Source organism: Rhamphochromis longiceps, linkage group LG1, assembly GCF_057381845.1.
Source record: "Rhamphochromis longiceps isolate RC_006_pf linkage group LG1, R_longiceps_female_GT1.1, whole genome shotgun sequence".
NCBI lineage: Eukaryota > Metazoa > Chordata > Actinopteri > Cichliformes > Cichlidae > Rhamphochromis > Rhamphochromis longiceps.
The window spans coordinates 27,704,511-27,724,643 of record NC_140557.1 but is presented as its reverse complement, the minus strand read 5'-3'; the positions used below and the strand labels follow the sequence as shown (position 1 = coordinate 27,724,643).

The window sequence follows — 20,133 nt, the reverse complement described above, 5'->3', positions numbered from 1 at the left end:
TTCATTTCAAGTCCGACCTGCAGCTGTAGAAGTGCGGTTTAACTCTTTATTCTGTCAAAGTGCGAGTCATATGTAAAGTTGCACGTGTGACCGGATTAAAGAGAAATTTATTTTGCTTGTGCTTTTAGCTAAATATCTGCAATTGTACTTTACATCGTGTTAAATGCCTCTTTCATGACCAGACTGTAAAATGTTTTCAGGATCCTGAGAAGCTGCTCTGAAACATACATTTTTCAAGGATCTCAGAAACGGTGTCTCAAAAATGAATTCAACTTAACATCTGTAAATTAACAATAAAATCCAGAAAGAGCAGATCCTTATTTGTCTCATCGAGTGGCAGATTGTCATAATCCAAGCAGCCAGGAACACACAGGCACAAATGTAATCTTCAAAAAAATGGGTTTTATTATACCCCCAAAAAGGACAAGACGATTACAAAAATTCAAAATAACAAAAAATAAAGTTTTTAAGAATCAAGTGGGCCCATAAAAGAGGTTAACTTAACAGAACGCTACTCAAAAGTCACTTAACAAAAACATAACTCAACAAACTGACCTGCCCAAATGAGAAACAGCTCCAGTTATATAGCAAATGAATAAACCATTATATACACCAAAGGTGAAAACTAAAGAGATAACAGCTAACCATCATTCAAGAAGAACCCCATTCCCCCTGCATGATCACAATAGATGGTCCAGTCCACTTTATTGGCTTCTGCATTTATGATCACAGAAGCTTTAGAGCATAACGTAAACATAAGACAAAAGACCAAATGAATATTACCCAAGTATCTCAGTTGTGTGGTTGCATGCATCCATCACACAGATCATAAAATGAAGACCGTTAATAAAAAGGAAAGTTAAGTGTGCCGTACACAGTTGGCAAGTGCAAGTTTAGCAAGTGCCTATTCCCAAGGTTTCTATACATTTTATTCTTGTAGGGAAAATATTAATCATGAACCCTGCCGCACGCTACAGTATGTATAGCCTGAGGCACTACACAGTTTAGACGCATACAGTTAGGTCCATAAGCATGTTGTTAATGACGTGTTTTGTAGTTTTACCTCTGTACATTACCAAACTCCAGATGTGACTTTCAGCTTTAATTCAAAAGGTTGTACAAAGGTTTTTACATGAAGTGCTGCGTAATTACAGCCATTTTTATACACAAGCCTTCATTGTCACATGCTTGAAAGTAATTGAGCAATTGACTGGTAACCAGTTTTCATAGCACTGTGAAGCCCATTCCCTCCTTTTCTTTTTTTCTTTCTTTTAATATTTATTTATTTTGAGGACAAATTAAGCAGATAAAAGATCTAGAACTGATTCAAAATTTTAAATTTGCATTTGGTGGTTGTTCACTGAAACTCTCAATTTGAGGTCCAGACCCAGTGGCGGTCCTAGCCTGTTTGGCGCCCTGGGCGAACACTCCCTCTGCCCCCCCCCCCCGCCACACACACACACACACACACACACAGCAGTTGTGGAGTGTGCAGCAGTTGAGATGTTTAAGCTCCAGGCTTTGTGTTCATACAAGTACCGTATTTCCCGGACTACAAAGCGCACCTGAATATTAGCCGCACAAGCTAAAATCAGGGGAAAATCCTGTTTTGTACATACATTAGCCGCACTGACTAAAAGCCGCAGGTGTTTCAATGTTGACTTATCATATGTAAGAGAATATGCACAAAGGGAATTGTCAGGAAAGAGATGGCTGTTTGGAGACACACCCCTTTTATTAATATTTTGAAAAACAAGTTATGGGTACATATTTGCACAACTTTTTAGGTATATGTAAAAGTAGCGGTAATTACAAGTACGAAACATGTACTGTGCTTCATAAATGAGTAACAAATGTAGTACATAACAATAACCTACAGCACACCAGAAAAATAGATTCGGAGTACCTTTTAGGCTCAAGAAAAGTCAGTCATTCACCACCATCTTCCTGCGCACTAAAACCACCAAAGTCCTCTTCTCCAGTGTCGGAAACGAACAGGCTCAGGATGGCTTCGTCATCCACTCTCAGCTTCTTTCCTTCGTTGTCACTTTCAAAACCAAATAAATCCTCGTTGTCAGTGTCAGAGTCGAACACCCTCAGAAGGGCCGTGGCGGTGTCCTCCTCTCCATCATGCAGCAGTCCAGCCCTTCGAAATCCGTTGGTGATTGTGGATGTTTTCACACTTTTCCACGCTGTCAGAATCCACGGGTGGAGTTGAGCATAACTTGCTTTTCGCAAGTTTATTGCCGCTCGTCATCCACGACTCCCGCTGAACGCGTAGCGCTACTTTGAAGTTTGTTTTTCGCGCTACTTGTACGGCACTATGTTGCCTGGCGGATGGACATGTGACCAACATACCACTCTTGAACCCCAATACTGTGTGTCTGATTACATGCCCTTCCGCCAGGCAACGTAGTGCCGTACAACAGCGGAACAAACAAAACAAATCGTCTTACGATATCACAAAAATCCTGGACAATCCATAGAAAAGCCGCACCTGACTAAAAGCCGCAGGGTTCAAAGCTTGTGCAAAAAGTAGCGGCATAGCCCGACAATTACGGTATATATTAATATTCTTCATCATAAATGTTCAACACCGTTTCTTTAACCGATAGCTAGGAGAAATTACGGCAAATAAATAAGCCCATTTGAGAAAACAAAAGAAAAAAAAGAAAGAAAGGGGGATAGTTTAAATTTTAAAACACTTTACTTAAGGTAAAGATACAATATTATTCCTAATGAAGAAGCACCACGTCAAAAAAGTTGATGTCATTCCTCTGCTGTTGTTAAAATTCGGTTGATGGATCTGAAATGACAAAGATGAGGTCTTAGTGAAGAGAAAGTATTAGTAGCTACATCAACGCTGACCATTTAAAAAGACATCCACTCACAGAGTCAGTGTTTCAGGTCACTGGGAAATCCACTGCCGCTGATTTCGCTGTAACCTACAAAACAGGGTTTGATGCTTTAAAATTGGACTAACTTGTCAGCACCATTTAATTCAGCATTCCTGTGATTTTGGAGAATAAATGAATACCTGGCTGTCCATTGAGATGGCCGTAACTTGAACCGTTTGCCGGTGTGGTTTGATTGGAATGTAGTAGATGGCCACCTCTGCCGTCAGCGTAGTCTGTGCAGCGACGTTTTTCCGGTGGAAAGCCACTGTCATGTTCAAAGTCTCTGTCAAAGTGGTGTCGCTTGCGGCTCTCCCCTTCCTCTCTGCTTACTGAGTGGGAGATGGAAGCAGAGGAAGCAGAAGAAGCTAGTCCATGGTTTGGTTTCCCCACCGCACTGCCGCTGGGCTTGGAGCTTGTGGGATAGTCCCTCAGAGATCCATTCCCATTAACATGAACTACGCTGCCGTCAGCGTAGTCTGTGCAGCGACGTTTTTCCGGTGGAAAGCCATTGTCATGTTCAAAGTCTCTGTCAGAGTGGTGTCGCTTGCAGCTCTCCCCTTCCTCTCTGCTTCTGTTTCTGTGGCTCCGAGCTGCGTCTGGGCTGTGCAGGTCGGGATCGCTGTCCCGATGTCTCTTCTTTTTCTTCTTCATTTCCGCAGCTCTGTCTGAATCTCCGTCAGAACTTCTACGGGATGATAGAGAACCAATGACATTGTTTAACAAAACCGAGATCAAGCTTTACGGCCAGCCTAAGACAGAAAAAGTGACCCATTATCAATAAAATGATGAAAATTCTTTACGTTTTTAAGAAAATAATAATACTGATAGTGAGCTTTAACCCTATATTATTTTCAAACAAAATCTAGCTTAAAACAAACACATTTCCTTCTGTTTTCATTAAAGGATCGAGAGAAAGATGGCAATACTCACCCACTCTCACGGTGTCTGTCTTTATCCTTTGATTTCTTCTTTTTCTTACTCTTTTTGTGTTTTTTAGTGTGGCGGGCATCAGAGCTGTCGTCCCTGTCTTTGCTGAGAGTCCTCTTGCGATTTTGATCCTCTTTGTCTGGAGAGGAAAGGCGAGCCCGTGGCAGGGAGCCCTTGAACTTGTTTGTTTCTGGTGCTGTAGAAGGTGAGAAATTTCCTTCCTTGTAGTCCCGTCTGTACCGGTGATGATCGTCGTCGCTTTCTCGTTCGTGACTCCTATCCCTGTTGTGTCTTTCTCTATCTCTGCCAGAGCTAGAGTACAGTCTTTGCCTGTCTCGGGAAGATCGTTTTTCATTGCAACTAGAACTAGGCTTGGACTGATACTGCTCCTTAGTATCCTTACGTCCTTCAGTCCCTGTTGTTGCACATTTATCTTGTGGTAGATCCTTGGCTTCATCCTTGCTTACGCTAACTTTCTGTGGAGCTGCAGAAGCCCCACTGGTGCTTTGAGAGCAGCCCGGCTGAGGGGGTAAGGCTGCAGGGTTGCCATCTTGCCCAGAAGAAGAAAGAGCGGAAGCAGATTCTTTAGCTGCAACAGAAGGGGTAGTTGTAGCAGTAGCTGAGGGTGAAGCGCTAACGGCGGAGGATTCTGTACAGTGAGGCAGGGGTTCAGATGGAGTTTTAGCCCTTGTGACAGGAGTGGAGAAATCCTGGCTTTCGTTAGCAGCAGGATGAATGCTCTGAGAAGAACTAGCCTGGGATGAGGCATCTTTGCTGGAAAAATAAAATACAAAAGCAATATGAGCAATGCTTTGTCACACTGGCAGAGAGGAAAGTCTGCACAGTTTTAAGATCACTCCTCTAAACTTAAAAATTTAAATGCATAAAATGGACAGCAGAGCAATAAGTTTTTTTTAGTTCAGTGTTAGGCTTACTTTGGTTGGCTATGGTCTCTGCCTATTCCATTAGCAACAGGAGCCGTAGACGTCAAACTGCCATGATTACTGCCAGAGATCTGATGTGCCCAAAATAAATAAAAGAAATATTAATAATATGTCCCTTTAAGAAAAACAAACAAAAACCCAAACAGACAAGCATTATGTGACGTAGGCTATGCACAGATACACCCACACACAGGTTGTTATCATCAGATTCCACATTTATTGAGAGTGTCCACGGAATTATAACAGAACACCGTCTGACAGCGGTCGGTTCCCGCAGCGTCTTCCTCCTCCACTCCTCTCCACCTCACTATATAAAAGGAAGGAAAACCACCATCAGTCCAAATCGCCATCAGCTGTTCTCATCAGCACCGCCCCGTTGAGCTCACTGCACCACTCCTCCCCTGCAGCCGCGCCCCGGACCACACCTCCGCCACATACCCCCACCGCCCGACTGAGGCCGGGGAGCCTTCCGGCCGAACCTACTCCCCCCCCGCGAGCGAGAGAGGAAATCGGCCACCGCCATCTGCGCCCCCGGCCTATGGACCACCTTGAACTTAAAGGGCTGTAAAGCCAGATACCACCAGGTGATCCGGGCGTTGGCATCTTTCATGCGGTGGAGCCACTGCAGCGGGGCGTGGTCCGAGCAGAGGGTGAATGAGCGCCCCAGAAAGTAATAGCGAACGGAGTCGACCGCCCACCGGATAGCCAAGCACTCCTTCTCCACGGTGCTTTCCCGTCTTTCACGCTCTGCCAGCTTCCGGCTGATGTAAAGAATGGGACGGTCGGCCCCCCGCACCTACTGGGACAAAACGGCCCCCAGCCCCCTGTTCGAGGCGTCAGTCTGCAGAACAAAAGGGAGGGAAAAGTTAGGAGTGTGAAGCAGCGGCTCCCCACAGAGAGACTTTTTCACCTGCACAAACGCCGCCTGGCACGGCCCCGTCCACTGAAACAGATCTGGAGCACCCTTCCGGGTAAGATCAGTTAAGGGGCTGGTCAGCTGCGCAAACCCTGGCACGAACCGGCGATAGTAACCTGCCAGCCCCAGAAACCGTCTCACCTCCTTTTTAGTCTTGGGTGCGGGCAGGATGCGATAGCCGCCGTCTTTTCCACCTGTGGACGCACCTGCCCGCCCCCCAAGTGGTACCCCAGATACTGTACCTCCCTCCGTCCAACCGCACACTTCTTCGGGTTGGCCGTGAGCCCCGCCCTCCTCAGGGACTCCAGGACCGCGGCCACCCGCTGCACATGCTTCGCCCAGGTGTCGCTATGGATGATCACGTCATCCAAGTAAGCTGCAGCATACGCAGCGTGCGGGCGCAGCACCCGGTCCATGAGGCGCTGGAAAGTGGCAGGGGCCCCGAACAAGCCGAACGGAAGCGTAACGAACTGGTACAACCCATACAGAGTGGAGAAGGCCGTTTTCGCCTTGGACTCGGCAGACAAGGGAATCTGCCAGTAGCCCTTGGTTAAGTCCAGTGTCGTGAAAAAACGGGCCGTGCCCAGCCGATCCAGGAGCTCGTCGACCCGGGGCATGGGATAAGCATCAAAACGTGACACTTCATTCACCTTGCGATAGTCGACACAGAACCGTATAGACCCATCCTTCTTCACCACCAGAACGATGGGGCTACACCAGGCGCTGTGCGACTCTTCGATCACTCCCATTCTCAGCATTTCAGCCAATTCCCTCTGCACAATTTGCCGTTTATGCTCAGGAAGCCTGTAGGGCCGTGAACGCACCGTCACGCCAGGCTGCGTTACAAAATGATGCTCAATGACAGACGTCCGGCCGGGCAGGGGGGAGAACACGTCAGCAAAACGCTGTTGTAACGCGACAACGTCCGCTCTCTGGGCCTGTGTGAGATGGTCATCACAAGGGAGGGAGGCGGGGATGACGGAATTTGGCACCTCCGGCCCCAACTCATCTCTCTCCTTAACCAGGCTCACCAGCGACGCGGATTCAACCTCTCTCCACTTTTTAAGGAGATTGAGGTGATAAATCTGCGTGGCCCCACCCCTGTCCGACCGAGCGACCTCATAGTCAACGTCCCCGACACGCCGTGTGACCACAAAGGGCCCTTGCCACTTGGCGAGCAACTTTGAGCTGGAGGAAGGGAGTAACACAAGCACTTTGTCTCCCGGTGAAAATTGCCTGAGTCTAGCCCCTCTGTTATACAGGCGCTGCTGACGCTGCTGAGCCTGGAGCAAATTCTCCCGTGACAACCTCCCCAAAGTGTGGAGTTTCGCTCTCAGGTCCAGCACGTACTGAATCTCATTCTTGGCGGGGCTCGGACCGTCCTCCCAGCTTTCTTTAATCAGGTCGAGCACCCCACGTGGCCTCCTGCCGAACAGCAGTTCAAAGGGAGAAAATCCCGTGGAGGCCTGGGGCACCTCCCGCACTGCGAATAACAGAGGGTCTAGCCAGCGGTCCCAATTGTGTTCATCCTCGTTAATGAACTTACGAATCATAGACTTCAAAGTCTTATTCAGCCGCTCCACCAGCCCGTCCGTCTGAGGGTGGTAGACGCTGGTCCGAATAGATTTAATGTCCAGTAATTCGTACAGTTCCCGCAGTGTACGAGACATAAACGACGTGCCCTGGTCAGTCAGTATCTCTTTCAGGATTCCGACTCGGGAGATGACCTGAAACACCACTCTTTGCAGAGATGGTGCGCAGCGGGACTGCTTCCGGGTACCACGTTGCATAATCCACCAGGACTAACACAAAGCGGTAGCCGCGTGCACTCCGGTGAAACGGCCCGATGAGGTCCATGCCAATGCGCTCGAACGGGACCTCTATGAGTGGAAGCGGACGCAAAGGCGCTTTTGGTATGGCCGGCTGATTAACAAGTTGGCAGTCCGGGCAGGACGCGCACCAGCGGCGCACATCCGCTCGGATGCCCGGCCAATAAAATCGGGCCGTTATTCGCTCCAGAGTTTTTTCGTATCCCATATGCCCTGCCATGGGGTTATAATGAGCCGCCTGGAAAATCGTTTCCCGGCGGCCCTGCGGCACCAACAGCTGGGTGTGTGTCACCACCTGCTCCAGTGGGAAATCGCCCGTGGGGGGAACTTCCGGAGCCGGCGGGGCTTCCCGTGAAGGACCCGCCGTCTCCCCCTCCCCAGAGTCAGTGTCGGACGGCCCCGCGTCACCGCTGAGCGCCGCGCAGACGCTACATGCTACTAACGGTCGTGATCGCACCCCCGCATACTGTCCCAACAGATGATGAAACCCCGGCCAATTCGTGCCCAGAATTAGGGGATGCGACAGGCGCGGGCTAACCGCAGCCGTTACTCTATGCGTTTTGCCCTTATACTTTAATAACAGCGGCACTATGGGATACCTGTGAACATCACCATGAACACACCTCACCTCCACCCATTCTGCCTCCAGCAATGCCCCGGGGCGAACCAAACCTTGGTGCACGAGGGTCTGCGTGCAGCCTGTGTCCACCAAAGCATGGCGTATACCCCCTCGAGTCCTTACCGGAATGCTGTATGTCCCTCCCGGACCGGGAGAGGGCGCTGGAGCACCGGCAACGTGGAACACCTGCCCCACCTCCATCAGAGGACAGTCCCTCCTCAGGTGTCCCGGCTGTCCGCACTTCCAGCACTCCTGCCCCGGCATCTGTGCTGTTCTCCGTGGCTCAGGGGCAGCACTGCTCATGTCCGATCCCTGGGAAGGCACAAACGCAGCAAAAGGATTAGTGGGGCTCAGCGCCGGCGCCCGCTCTGCCTGCCCTAGTGCAGGCACCCGGCGCCTTGGTGCCGGCACCGGGGCTTGTCTGTTCGGCCTCCGGCCGCTGTCCCCGGGCTCCCCCGCTCTAGCGGCAAGGTGGTCCTCCGCCAACGTAACCGCCACCTCCAGACTCGCGGGACGGTGGCACCTGACCCATCTCGCCGTCTCCGCAGGCAGCGTCTCGCCCTCTGATGATCCCGGCTGCAGCCAGCGTACGGCCGCGTCATGCAGCTTCCGGGCCCAAGCAAACGGCCGATCCGCCGCAGCCAGCCGACAGGCCCGGAACCGCCGGCGGTGATCTTCAGCGGTGAGCCCCAACCTGTCCACCACCACCCAGCTCACGTCCTGGAAGCTGCCCCTCGAGGCCGGCGGCAGACTCAGGGCCGCCGTCCAAGCCTCCCCCGACAGCAGAGGAAGCAAACGCGGAGCCCACTCCACCTGCGGCCACTGGCAGGCCTCCGCCGTGGCACGAAAAGTCTCCAGAAAGACCTGGGGGTCGTCCCCGTCCCCCATCCGGGGCACCACCACCGACAGCGGCGGGGACTTCGGCGGGGCAGCGGCGCCAACCAGCCGCTCCAGAACCAGAGTCTGCCGGTCCGTCTGCTCCTGCAGCGCAGCCAGGTGAGCTCGCTGGGCTGCCGCATGGTCGTGGCTCATCTTCGCCATCTCCGCCAGCATCTGCGCCAGAAGCTGCAAAGGCTGGGCGGGCGGCGCAGCCTGCGGGTCGGACATCCCCACACCGGCAGGCTCCTGGGTTTCGGCACCACTTGTGACGTAGGCTATGCACAGATACACCCACACACAGGTTGTTATCATCAGATTCCACATTTATTGAGAGTGTCCACGGAATTATAACAGAACACCGTCTGACAGCGGTCGGTTCCCGCAGCGTCTTCCTCCTCCGCTCCTCTCCACCTCACTATATAAAAGGAAGGAAAACCACCATCAGTCCAAATCGCCATCAGCTGTTCTCACCAGCACCGCCCCGTTGAGCTCACTGCACCACTCCTCCCCTGCAGCTGCGCCCTGGACCACACCTCCGCCACACATTATAAAAATAAAGACAAGATTTACCTTGTCAGGGCCGCTGTGTCCATTCACTTTGTGATGACCATTGTGGCTGGATTTGAAGTCTCCATACGTTTGTCCATTTAATCCATTGCCATTATGGTTCACTCCTGACTTCCCATTGATAATTCTCCCAAAACCGCCAAAGACATTTCCTGTGTCTTTATTTTCATTAGGATGAGACTTGGATGAACTGCCGTTATCCAGAGTGCCACAGTTCTCTTGGTCTGATTCCTCTGAAGACTCTTGGCTGTACGGCACCAGGAAGGACGCCCCGTTTCCTACAGGGTTCTGATCCCCATTACTGAAAGGCATGCCGCTGACTTGGTTTAGTGGACCCTCAGTAGCTGAGGGTGAAGCGCTAACAGCGGAGGATTCTGTACAGTGAGGCAGGGGTTCAGATGGAGTTTTAGCCCTTGTGACAGGAGTGGAGAAATCCTGGCTTTCATTAGCAGCAGGATGAAAGGCATGCCGCTGACTTGGTTTAGTGGACCCTCAGTAGCTGAGGGTGAAGCGCTAACAGCGGAGGATTCTGTACAGTGAGACAGGGGTTCAGATGGAGTTTTAGCCCTTGTGACAGGAGTGGAGAAATCCTGGCTTTCATTAGCAGCAGGATGAAAGGCATGCCGCTGACTTGGTTTAGTGGACGCGGAATAAAACGAACGTCTGGTTGGACGTCTGAGGTAGACTGTGAGGAGGACAAAGAGCTGGAGGAGGACAAAGAGCTGGAGGAACTGCTGGCGGAGGATGGCTTGCAGTAAGAGGAGGAAGAAGCAGATGGGCAAATTGGTTTGCTTAGCCCAACTGAAAATGAAAGCTTCTGTTGTTTGTCGCTCTCTGGAATCATTGTGGGCCGGCTTACTGAGTGGGAGATGGAAGCAGAGGAAGCGGAAGAAGCTAGTCCATGGTTTGGTTTCCCCACCGCACTGCCGCTGAAGAGAACTCTGAAGGAACAAGAAGTCACAACAACAGGTTTTTAGAACAGAAACACTGGGTTTAACAAAACAACAACATTATCAGTACCCTCAGGTGAGGAAGTACCTTGTTCATGTGTGGTGGCAGCTGGGGGCCTATGAAGCCAACACTGTTGTGATGCATGGTGGCGATGGTGCGTGGGATCACCACCGGCCGGGGAGATGACTGACCAGATATGCCAGCGTTATGGTTCAAGTGGCTGTAGTCCCCAGTTTTTTTCACATCTGTGCACCTGATCACATGGAAAAAAGAATATTAACCATGACAAAGCATCAACATTATAAAATTAGGTTATAATAATACATTTTCTACAAGAAAAGTGGGAATAAACATGTCTACATTATTAAATAATGATGGGAAAAGTTCTACTGAAGGAATAAGCCTAGAATGTTTAAAAATACCGATGTTTACTCACTTGATGTAGAAGAGGACATATGTCTGCTGGTTTAGGACGGTCCTAATGTCACTGACTAACACGGACGAGTCATTCATCTGAAACCAGTGCCCATTGCTGGCCTGTGAGACAGAATGAGAGAGATGTGACACAGCAGATTCAGTTTCTGAATTGAATTTGAGCTAAAAAGAAGAATCTTATGGTTATATAGGGGTCTTTTTTTCTTTCTTTCAATGCATACAAAGTATTTTTCTCTGTTTGTGTAAACGGAGGCGGAAGGCTGGTTTTACTTCCACAGTGGGTTTTGTGCGAAGGAAGGAAACCTTCCTCCAAACGGACAGAGCAGTGGAGCCGCCAAGGGAAAGCACACGAATAAAATCTGTATAATTAAAATATAATTTATTATATTTAAATAGTTAAAAATGTAAAATGAATTAAAACAACCTTGGCCAAGGGGTAACACAATAAAAATCAATAAAACACAACATTAAAAGTCCAGTGGCCCGCGCCACGACCTAAAAGTCCCAGGGAGCTAAGAAATCCAGCGAAGTAGTATAAAAAGGGAAACCCAGCGGAGTCCTCTCCTTCCTTTCCGCATTCGCGTCCCGATATGCTGGAGAAAGGGAGGAGCGGCAGTCACTATTCTTCTAGACAGTTTTATTTCATAAAAAGGGATAAGTCAGAGACTTACCCCGGGTGGGCAGAGCTCTCAACTCCGCCCGCCGCTTCTTTAAAACTGCAAATCGGCACAGCCGTCTCGTGCCTTCCGCTGGTGCTGTCTCCGCTCTCCCCGCTGGTGTTGTCACTCCCCGCTGGCGATTTCGAGCCTCCAGCCCGAAGCCGAGGCCCTCAGCCTCTAGCCTTCAAGCGCAGCCGTCAATCACAGCTCTACAGCCCAAGCCTTCTCTCCATATCTCTGGCTCGGCTTCTCAGTCACTCCGGTCACTCTCTCTCGTCCCTTCCGCTTCGAGCCTCCAGCCCGAAGCCGAGGCGCTCAGCCTCTAGCCTTCGAGCGCAACTCCTCAAAGCAAAGTTTTCCTTCTTCACTCGTCCTCAAAAAGCGCTCCTTTCTGTCGTCTACCCAGCCCTCTTATTGGCCTCTCTGGTACCTCTCAGGTGAAATCAAGTTAGTAATCAGATAGGGTGGAGTCTTTACAGGACAGTTGTTCAATTAAATAAGATAAAAACATGCAATAGAACTCATACAAACAAACCCAATATACAATATTAAAATATTAAACAGATAAAACATCGCAAAACATGCACAGTAAAAACTCCAAATAACTTGTCCCGTTTCACCCCGTGACATTTGCATTCAGTTTTCTGCTAAAATGTGTTGTTTATGGTGTGTGTTTGTTTGTACTAAGCAACAGCAGCATTCAAAGAGATTCGGGCACAGCCAGTACCTTAATATAGCAGAAATAGTGTCCAGCATGACAACTCAATCCAGAGTGAACCAGCACAGCATACAGCCTGTAGAGCTGGGGCTCCCCGTGGGACTGAGACATGAAGGGCCGCAGATCCAGATGCTCCAAATACTTCACATCCTGATGACCACCAAACAAAAAATTTCGTCACGTCATCACTGAACAACCGGATAGCCAGTGGCGGTCCTAGCCTATTTGGCGCCCTGGGCGAACACTTGCACTGCTGTAACTGGAGCCTCGTCGTCTCGTCTCTCTTTATACTGGACTGTAGCGGAGATGACAATAAAGTTTACTTTGACTTCAGCAGCAAGCAGGTGCACCGAGGGCTCTCGCGCTCACTTTTCGTGTATAGCATTTCGAAAAAACATCGGTGCAAATTATAAGTCTGTATTATAATGTCTGGTGTTTTCGTGTTTGTTGGTTTGTTTTTATTTTGTTTTATTTTGCGAGTTGGTTATTGGATGCTGCTCCAGCCAGCCAGAGAATCCCCCGCCGCCCCGCCCTCTCCTCTCTGCGCCGCAAGCAGCAGGCGTAGGGGTGGGTTTTTATAATCGATTCATCGATTAAAATCGATTCTGGCTTGGATAACGTAAAATCGATTCATTAAAATCCTGAATCGATTTTTTTATATAAATTTATTTTGCCCAAAATGCCAGAATCTCAGGTGAAATCTCACAAAATTTCAAGAACCAGCAAAGAGTTAAGACAGTAAATGAGAGCAGGTACACGGATTCTGCACATAGACTTAAACACACAGCGCGACCCGCGGATCAGAATCAGTTAGATGTCGCCTTTCTCACAGTCGGGGCTGAAAGCCGACAGCTCGCTGATTCTGATCTGTCGGCGGGTCCGCGCTTTGTGTTCACGCCCTTTATGCGCTGATTCTAAAGCTGTTAGTTTGATCTCTCTCCAAACAGTATTGACCGAACCAGCAGCAAAAGAAGATCCAAACGCTTCACATAAACATCATCGTGAATTCACTCTGACTTTTACTGTTTTGCTTCCACCGCGATGCACAGCTCTCTCTCTCTCTCTCTCTGTACTTCAAGAACAGTTTCCCTTTCTTCATTAATCTCTTGCTTGTTACGCACAAATCTACTGTTGTTTACAGCGCTGTCGGCTGCTGTTTTTTTTCCCTTTTACATTCTTTCGAAAAGAAAACCTCATTTCTGCTGTTCAATACTGAACAAATTTAAACTTTTTAAAATTATTCAAAATGCAAAACGCTTAACCGTGTCTCTACTAAAACCGCTGTAACATCAGAGGTAATGTTCATATGTTGATTAATGGTTTTCTTTCGTTTTTGATGTACTGCAGAATATTTTTATAAAATTCCAGGCCAGGAAAATCACCATCATGTTTTTCTGTGTTTTATCTTCAGCTACTTTGACACAAAAGCATCTGCTGTGACGCTTACACCTGGACCTTGTGAATCGGAATTGAATCGATTCTAGAAATCAGTGACGATACCCAGCCCTAAGCAGGCGCACCTCGCAAACGAAGGGCGTCCTTACTCCCAGCAAATGGGCGATAGAAAACTGATCGGTGCCTATGCCATTCCCAATCCGGTTGTTCAGTCTGACGTCACTAGCCGTGTCTGGACCTAAACTCCGCTGCAGGTCCATATATCAAACGATCACTATGGCATTACTGAGAGTTGAAAAACTGTCTAAAGTCTTTCATCTTTAATAAAATGATCAGCGTTCTGCTCTACCAGGTGTAACAATTGAGTTTAACATCCAGGCATCCATGAAAACGGAATTTATGACATTTAACGGAGTTAGAAGTTAGCAGGGAGTTAGCTCGCTAGCTTCGATCTAAATACAATATAGCATGTCCTGACTGTGGGGTTTTGGAAACAAATTAAAACGTACAGCTCTGCTATCACTTCCAGCATAAATGAAGACAGAAAACTAAACAGCAGTGACGTTTGTAGGGCTACTGAATTTGGGCTAGCTGGTATATAATGATGTGCTACGTGACCGCTAGCGACACAGCTATGTTAGCATAATATAAACAAGCTAACTTTTTTTCCACTCGATAAAAGTTAACGTGAGTGTTCTCAGTGGTCAGGAACAAATGTAATTGCATGGCAGGATGCTGTAAAAGGACCACACTTCAGCCAGGAGAACAACTGAGATAATCCATCCATAATACGAGGTTAGTCATTCATATACTGCTGCATGGGCTGGGCTGTAGTTACATCCTAAGGTTTTAAAAACTGAGCTTAAATAAATGATTAGCGGTAATAAAAGACGAGGGAGGTCAACAATGATCACTGACTGTTTTAGGAGCTTTTTGAGATTAAATAGAAGAAAATACATAACATTAAACATGTTAACAACACAAAAGCCATATTAAAGGCAGACTACTTTAGGCCCGGAAGTAGGATTCGTCGTGTCATCATTGAACAACCAGATATGCGCTGGCTGACGTCGGCAGTGGCGTGTCTAGAAAATTTTTGTTGGGGGGGCCAGGTAGGGGCACAGATTTGGAGAAGGGTGGCAGATGTAATTGGCAGATAATGTTAAAAACAATTCTACCAACCGTTAACCATAATTCAATAACCCTGTAAACCTAATAACCAAATGCGCTTTTAACTCTTATTAGAATGAGATTTTAACCACTACGGTGCAAAGTTTTTAGATACTGCGTTGATAAAGTACAAGAGATACAATCAGTCAGTGTTTACTCAGCATTCAAGGACATCAATATTTGCATAGTATTTTTACTGACATGTAGTGCACATGTTTTGGGCAAAAACATTTTTGAATATTAAAATACGAACATTTTTAACATACAATTGGCAAATTAGCCAATGCCAATGCAAAACCAATGCCTGTTAAAAAAAAAGAAGATAATCTTCTCACAAACTGGTGTTTGATTTTGAAATAGGAAAAAAGTGGGGAAACAAATGAAAAGACTAACATTTGAATAAAACCTGAAAGCACGTAAATACATTCTATGCTGCCTTATGGTAAACTTTGGTAATATTAATGTATAAAGAACAACACTGGCTGATGATGAAATACAGTCAGCTGGCATGGTGACACTGCCAGTATTAACCTGCAGGGCTGGACTGGGACAGAAAATTGGGCATTTTGACTACAGACTGGCCCACCAGGTATTAAAGCCATAAAGACTTTGAATGAAAACAAGTGCTGTTGTGACAGTGATGTACAGTCTTTTTGGTATATGTTTGATTTCTATACATTTTACATCAGATAAAAACTTTGTTCGCAAGATTCAGATAATTATTTAATAAAAGCTAAATATTTTAAATGAGAATAATAAGAAAAGTATTTCTTTGTGCCCCCCTCTCCCTGTTAATGCCCTACCTGGCCCCCTGGCAACACTTTGCTAGAGCCGCCCCTGCACAGTTACCAGCTGTCAGCTACATAGAAAAGGATCCTGGTGTTATTTGTCTCTCAGAAACAGTTCATAACTTCCCTTCAACTCATTCATGTCGCCTAAAAGGTAAACCTGTTTCTCCATCACTGTTCAGCTCTGATGATTCAGTAAGAACATCTCCTGGTTTCATCCTCATGTTTCCCTCTCACCACATATCCAAACCGACATCATGACCAACAGCAAACATCAGCTGATACTAGAAATTAATATTAAATACATTCTAACAACAGCTGATCAAGCTTAAACGTGCTGCTGTTGTTTACCGCGACATCCGCTGGTTTCCTGTTTCTGGCGCAAAGTGGGCGATAAACAAACAAGAGAGACATCAGCTGATCATTGATCAGTTTCATGATTGAAGTAGCAATAGAAGAGGCAGCTGTAAAGACAGAATAACTCCAGCTTTGTGTCTTTTTCCATCCTAGCTGAAGTACGGGACAAACTGCGTCTCTTCTCAGCTCAATACGAAACACATAATATTTTCTCTGAATGAGGGACCATTCCATTTTTTAAGGAGCTGTTGGCAACTCTACTAACTAACCTTATGAATAAAACAAAGTTCACTATCAGTAACATCATAGCAACCGAACAGCTGTATAGAAACTCCTCATGCTAGCTCAGGCAGTATGAGGTATTGTAACTGACTGTAAAAAGTCAGCACAACGAAAATAAACTGCACCTAAACTTGGTTTATATCAGACCCAGATAGACTGCAGGGCCCTGTTTCAGGAAGCCGGTTTAGTGGAAAAACTGAGTAAGTATACCCTGAGTTAACGAAAACTCTGGGTTTTCGGTTTCACAAAGCGAGTTCAGCTGCAGCCTGAGTGAGTCACTATGACGACACACTCCGTGAAGCTAACCTGCCCCCTAGCAGGTTTACTACAACTAACCCTGACTGTCTCCGCCCCTTTGTCGGAAACCTGACTGTAGGAAGTGTCGGACATGGCGTGCCACTTCCTTGAAGAGCCAGTAGATCGTGAAGCCCAAATTCTCCGCAGAGCTCTCCGCCGGGAGAGAGTGATCAGAGCGCGTTTGGACATTTTATCATTTCCTGATGATTTTCTGTGCGAACGTTACCGTTTCTCAGCACAATCTCTAAGTTATTTGGATAACATCCTCAGGCCATATATTACGCATGTGACACATCGCGGACATTCTCTCAGTTCTGTACATATTATTTGTATTGCACTTCGGTTTCTTGCAAACGGGAGCTTTCTGTATAATATTGGTGACGCTGAGCACGTTTCCAAGGCTACCGTCTGTCGGGCAGTCAGGAATGTTACAGTTGCACTGAAACGTCTCCTGTACTCGTTTGTGGTGTTCCCCGGTCATAGACCCACAAGATTTATCAAAGAGGGATGCCACAAAATTGCAGGTATCAGGATGACCAAAACTTAATGTATGATGTGGTGATACTTGGACTACTACTTAAATTGCACATTTATTTTCAGGGTTCCCAGGCGTGATTGGCTGTACAGATGGTACTCACATTCCAATCATTGCTCCTTCAGTAAATGAAGGAGACTATGTGAACAGGAAGTCTTTCCACAGCATTAATGTACAGGTACATAGCTCCCTGTAGCATTTCAAACTAACAAATTATTTCATTATAGTAATGGATGCTAATTTGTGTTCTCTGCACTGTGAAGATCATATGTGATGCTGCCAACATTATCACAAATGTGGAAGCCAAGTGGCCAGGCTCTGTCCATGACTCACAAATATTCCGTGAATGTACACTGAGCACAAAATTTGGACATGGTGAGTTGAGAATACTTTAAAATATATAAAGACCAATTGCTTCAGGGACATTTGAACTGAAGTGTACCCTTCTGTCTTAGGAGAGTTCACTGGCTACTTGCTTGGTGATAGGGGGTATCCATGTTTACCCTATTTGCCTACCCCTTACCCTGACCCTGAACCGGGCCCACAGCAGTGATATAATCTGGCTAATTGCAGGACAAGAGCCAGAATTGAAATGACTATCGGAATGCTTAAGGCCCGGTTCCAGTGCCTGCAAAGACTCAGGGTCACCCCAGAAAGGGCATGTGACATTATTGTGGCATGTGTGATTCTTCACAACATTGCCACAATTAGAGGAGAACACTGTCCTTCTGAACCAAACATCAGCAGTGATCCAAACCATGAACATCCTGACCCTCCCACGGACATACAAGATGGAAGCGCAGTCAGAGACACCATATGTCACAATCATTTCTTTTGACCCATCACCTCAACATGTTGAAAGAAGAATAAACAGATTTTTTGTTCAACTGGCTTTATTGGTCGCCTGTATTTCCTGTACACAAAGTATTAAAAGATGTAAACCTCATAAAGTGTCTCTGTTGCTTCCTCCTCTGTAACAGCTGTCAATGTTTCTTCATTATTTTCCTGTAGTAAAGAAATAGACAACATTGCTGTTCTACTGTAAACTCATATAATCTGTGGAGTATTAAGAGTACTCACAACTGCATGTTGGTCTGGCTCAACAGGAGGCTGCACCAGATGCAGTACACCATCACCATCAACTGATAGAATATGAGGTTTATACAGGTCACTTATAACTTACAAGGGACCAAATGGCAATTAACAAACATACCAAGCACCTTACACTTCATTGTCATTATGCTCTCAAAGACAACCAAGGCTCAGGGAAGGCAAAATCAGTCGGAAAATAACTTCACTACAAAATAATCCATTATGGTAAAGAGTTTATCAAATGAATGTGTCGCACTGCAAAGGTGACTGTGAAGAAAGGATGTATGCACATCATGTATTATTTTGAATTTACCCCTTATGTAGGCACTTGTGTCTTGCGGGGTTATTGACTCAGAGGATGTCCCCGCAGAGATGCCTTCGGCCACAGGGCGCCCACTGTTTTGGCTGAGGGCCAACTGCTCAGCCTCTGTGAGTGGTGGTGGTGGAGGACCCCCACCTGTTTTTCGGGCCTCCGCTTTTTTTCTGTTGGCTATAACGGGCCACATTTGAGCATACAGAGTAAGCAAATATGTACTTGTAATGTGCTCAGATAATTTCAATAAGTGCTTACAGAAAGAAAATTAATGTAGCCTCTAACTGCAATTGATTTACATGGGACAAACAGACCAAGCACTATGGCTCATAATACAATTACACCTTACCTGTTTGGACTATATTTTTATATTTCATTTTTACTTGCTGCCAGGCACGTTTGGGGCCTGTTGGGTTGCACCTGCGCTCACATCACATCACAAAATAAAATGTATAAAATAACAAATAAAATAACATATGATAAAATAACGTGTTAAATGGGTGGAAATCCCTCGATCAATGTTTAAATTAACACTCACGCATTGACTCTGTCGGCTATGTTTTGCCATGCATGCTTTTGCAGCTGTGGCTGTGTTACTTTTTTCCGCGGAATTTGCATGTTATCGGCATATGCTGCCATCAGAATTTCGGCCTCAAGCGCTGTGAAATACATTGACCGCGCCTTCTTTCCCTCCGTCTCCATGGTGACTCGCTTAATCTGTGCTCCGCTTATCAGGGCTTTATGTATCCTCGTCCGCGCGCTTCACTTGGGGTTAAAGCAACTCCGCGTTGATTGAACTAATTGTTATCAGCCTTTCTGAAACGGAATATTCCGAGTTGGACAGTTCGGGGTTACTCAACCGTGAGTGTCGTTTTTCACTCTGAGTTTTCCAAACCGGCTTCCTGAAACAGGGCCCAGGTCATAACTTCTTACCTGAAGTTCAGTTCACCTGACACTTGGACCGGCGGCTGCCTCGTGTCTCTCCTCCTGCCTCACCTTCCCTCATCCACCTGTTGCCTCTGTGGAAGCTCTCCCATAGCCACCACCAAACAACTGAGTTATTTTTACACATAACCAGCATCTGGTCAATCCACCACTTCTCATTGTTCATGCCGTTACAAATAAATAAATAAATAAATAAATAAATAAGTCATCAGCCCACCATGCAAACGTCCGATGGCTAGTCCAGCTATGTTAACTTGTTAATCTTTCGCCGAAAAAATGTTTTCTGCGGTGCTGTCTTTCGTGCTTGGCTCTCCTACCTTTGCTAACATGATGCGCATAGTGCAGAAGCCGGTGCTGCATTCACTTACCCTCGGATATCTGAGCTTCACTGTGAAACCATAATCGTACATTTGATATTTCATTTATTGTTTTAGCTTTGGGGTGGCTGGTTGGGGGTGGTGGCCTGTGCCCCCCCAGGCCACCCCGCTGGACACGCTACTGGACACGCCACTGGACATCGGGGCAGCATGAGTACGAGCAATTTTTTATTTTTATTTTTATTTTTTTTTTACCGATGCCCGTGATGCCGCCCCCCACCACGATGCCGCCCCGGGCAAC

General features: G+C 47.0%; 2 protein-coding genes and 1 long non-coding RNA gene across 10 annotated transcripts in view; 1 reads left to right on the top strand and 2 right to left on the bottom strand.

The window, feature by feature from the left end:
- LOC146678860 (uncharacterized) overlaps positions 1-9,335 on the bottom strand; it is a 112,712-nt gene extending 103,377 nt beyond the window's left edge. The window contains exons 1-6 of the mRNA XM_085403970.1: positions 8,256-9,335; positions 4,760-4,839; positions 3,828-4,598; positions 3,038-3,582; positions 2,892-2,945; positions 1,941-2,806 (exon numbers count right to left, since the gene is read on the bottom strand). Coding sequence (XP_085260096.1) covers positions 2,896-2,945; positions 3,038-3,582; positions 3,828-4,598; positions 4,760-4,839; positions 8,256-9,335 — 2,526 coding nt within the window. The 3' untranslated portion in view covers positions 1,941-2,806; positions 2,892-2,895. The remainder of the gene's footprint in view (positions 1-1,940; positions 2,807-2,891; positions 2,946-3,037; positions 3,583-3,827; positions 4,599-4,759; positions 4,840-8,255) is intronic.
- A 564-nt stretch (positions 9,336-9,899) lies between these two features.
- Positions 9,900-19,843, bottom strand: LOC146678858 (ubiquitin carboxyl-terminal hydrolase 42-like). 6 transcript variants are annotated; one of them, XM_085404089.1, is made up of 6 exons: positions 19,733-19,837; positions 19,504-19,600; positions 12,351-12,491; positions 10,966-11,066; positions 10,617-10,782; positions 9,900-10,519 (listed from the first exon to the last, which is right to left on the bottom strand). In XM_085404089.1, exons 3-6 carry the CDS (start codon positions 12,450-12,452, stop codon positions 9,905-9,907), a joined length of 984 nt encoding a protein of 327 aa, XP_085260215.1. In that variant the 5' UTR covers positions 12,453-12,491; positions 19,504-19,600; positions 19,733-19,837; the 3' UTR covers positions 9,900-9,904. The 6 variants fall into 6 exon arrangements, with proteins under 6 accessions (XP_085260215.1, XP_085260199.1, XP_085260232.1 ...); XM_085404073.1 differs by lacking the exon at positions 19,504-19,600 and having other exon boundaries at positions 19,733-19,843; XM_085404106.1 differs by lacking the exon at positions 19,733-19,837 and having other exon boundaries at positions 11,186-12,491; positions 19,504-19,726.
- On the top strand, positions 16,493-18,057 carry LOC146678859 (uncharacterized). 3 transcript variants are annotated; one of them, XR_014911497.1, is made up of 4 exons: positions 16,493-16,533; positions 17,231-17,343; positions 17,429-17,540; positions 17,621-18,057. It is a non-coding gene; the product is annotated as an uncharacterized LOC146678859 (long non-coding RNA). The 3 variants fall into 3 exon arrangements; XR_014911496.1 differs by having other exon boundaries at positions 17,429-18,057; XR_014911498.1 differs by lacking the exon at positions 16,493-16,533 and adding an exon at positions 16,721-17,154 and having other exon boundaries at positions 17,429-18,057.
- Positions 19,844-20,133: the final 290 nt, after the last annotated feature.

What these genes read in the sequence shown, in the direction of transcription:
- LOC146678858 (XM_085404073.1), bottom strand. An exon ending in TATGTCCTCTTCTACATCAA is followed by an intron (nt 10,783 to 10,965) that starts GTGAGTAAACAT and finishes CCATGTGATCAG; the next exon opens with GTGCACAGATGTGAAAAAAA. An exon ending in TGCCACCACACATGAACAAG is followed by an intron (nt 10,520 to 10,616) that starts GTACTTCCTCAC and finishes TTGTTCCTTCAG; the next exon opens with AGTTCTCTTCAGCGGCAGTG.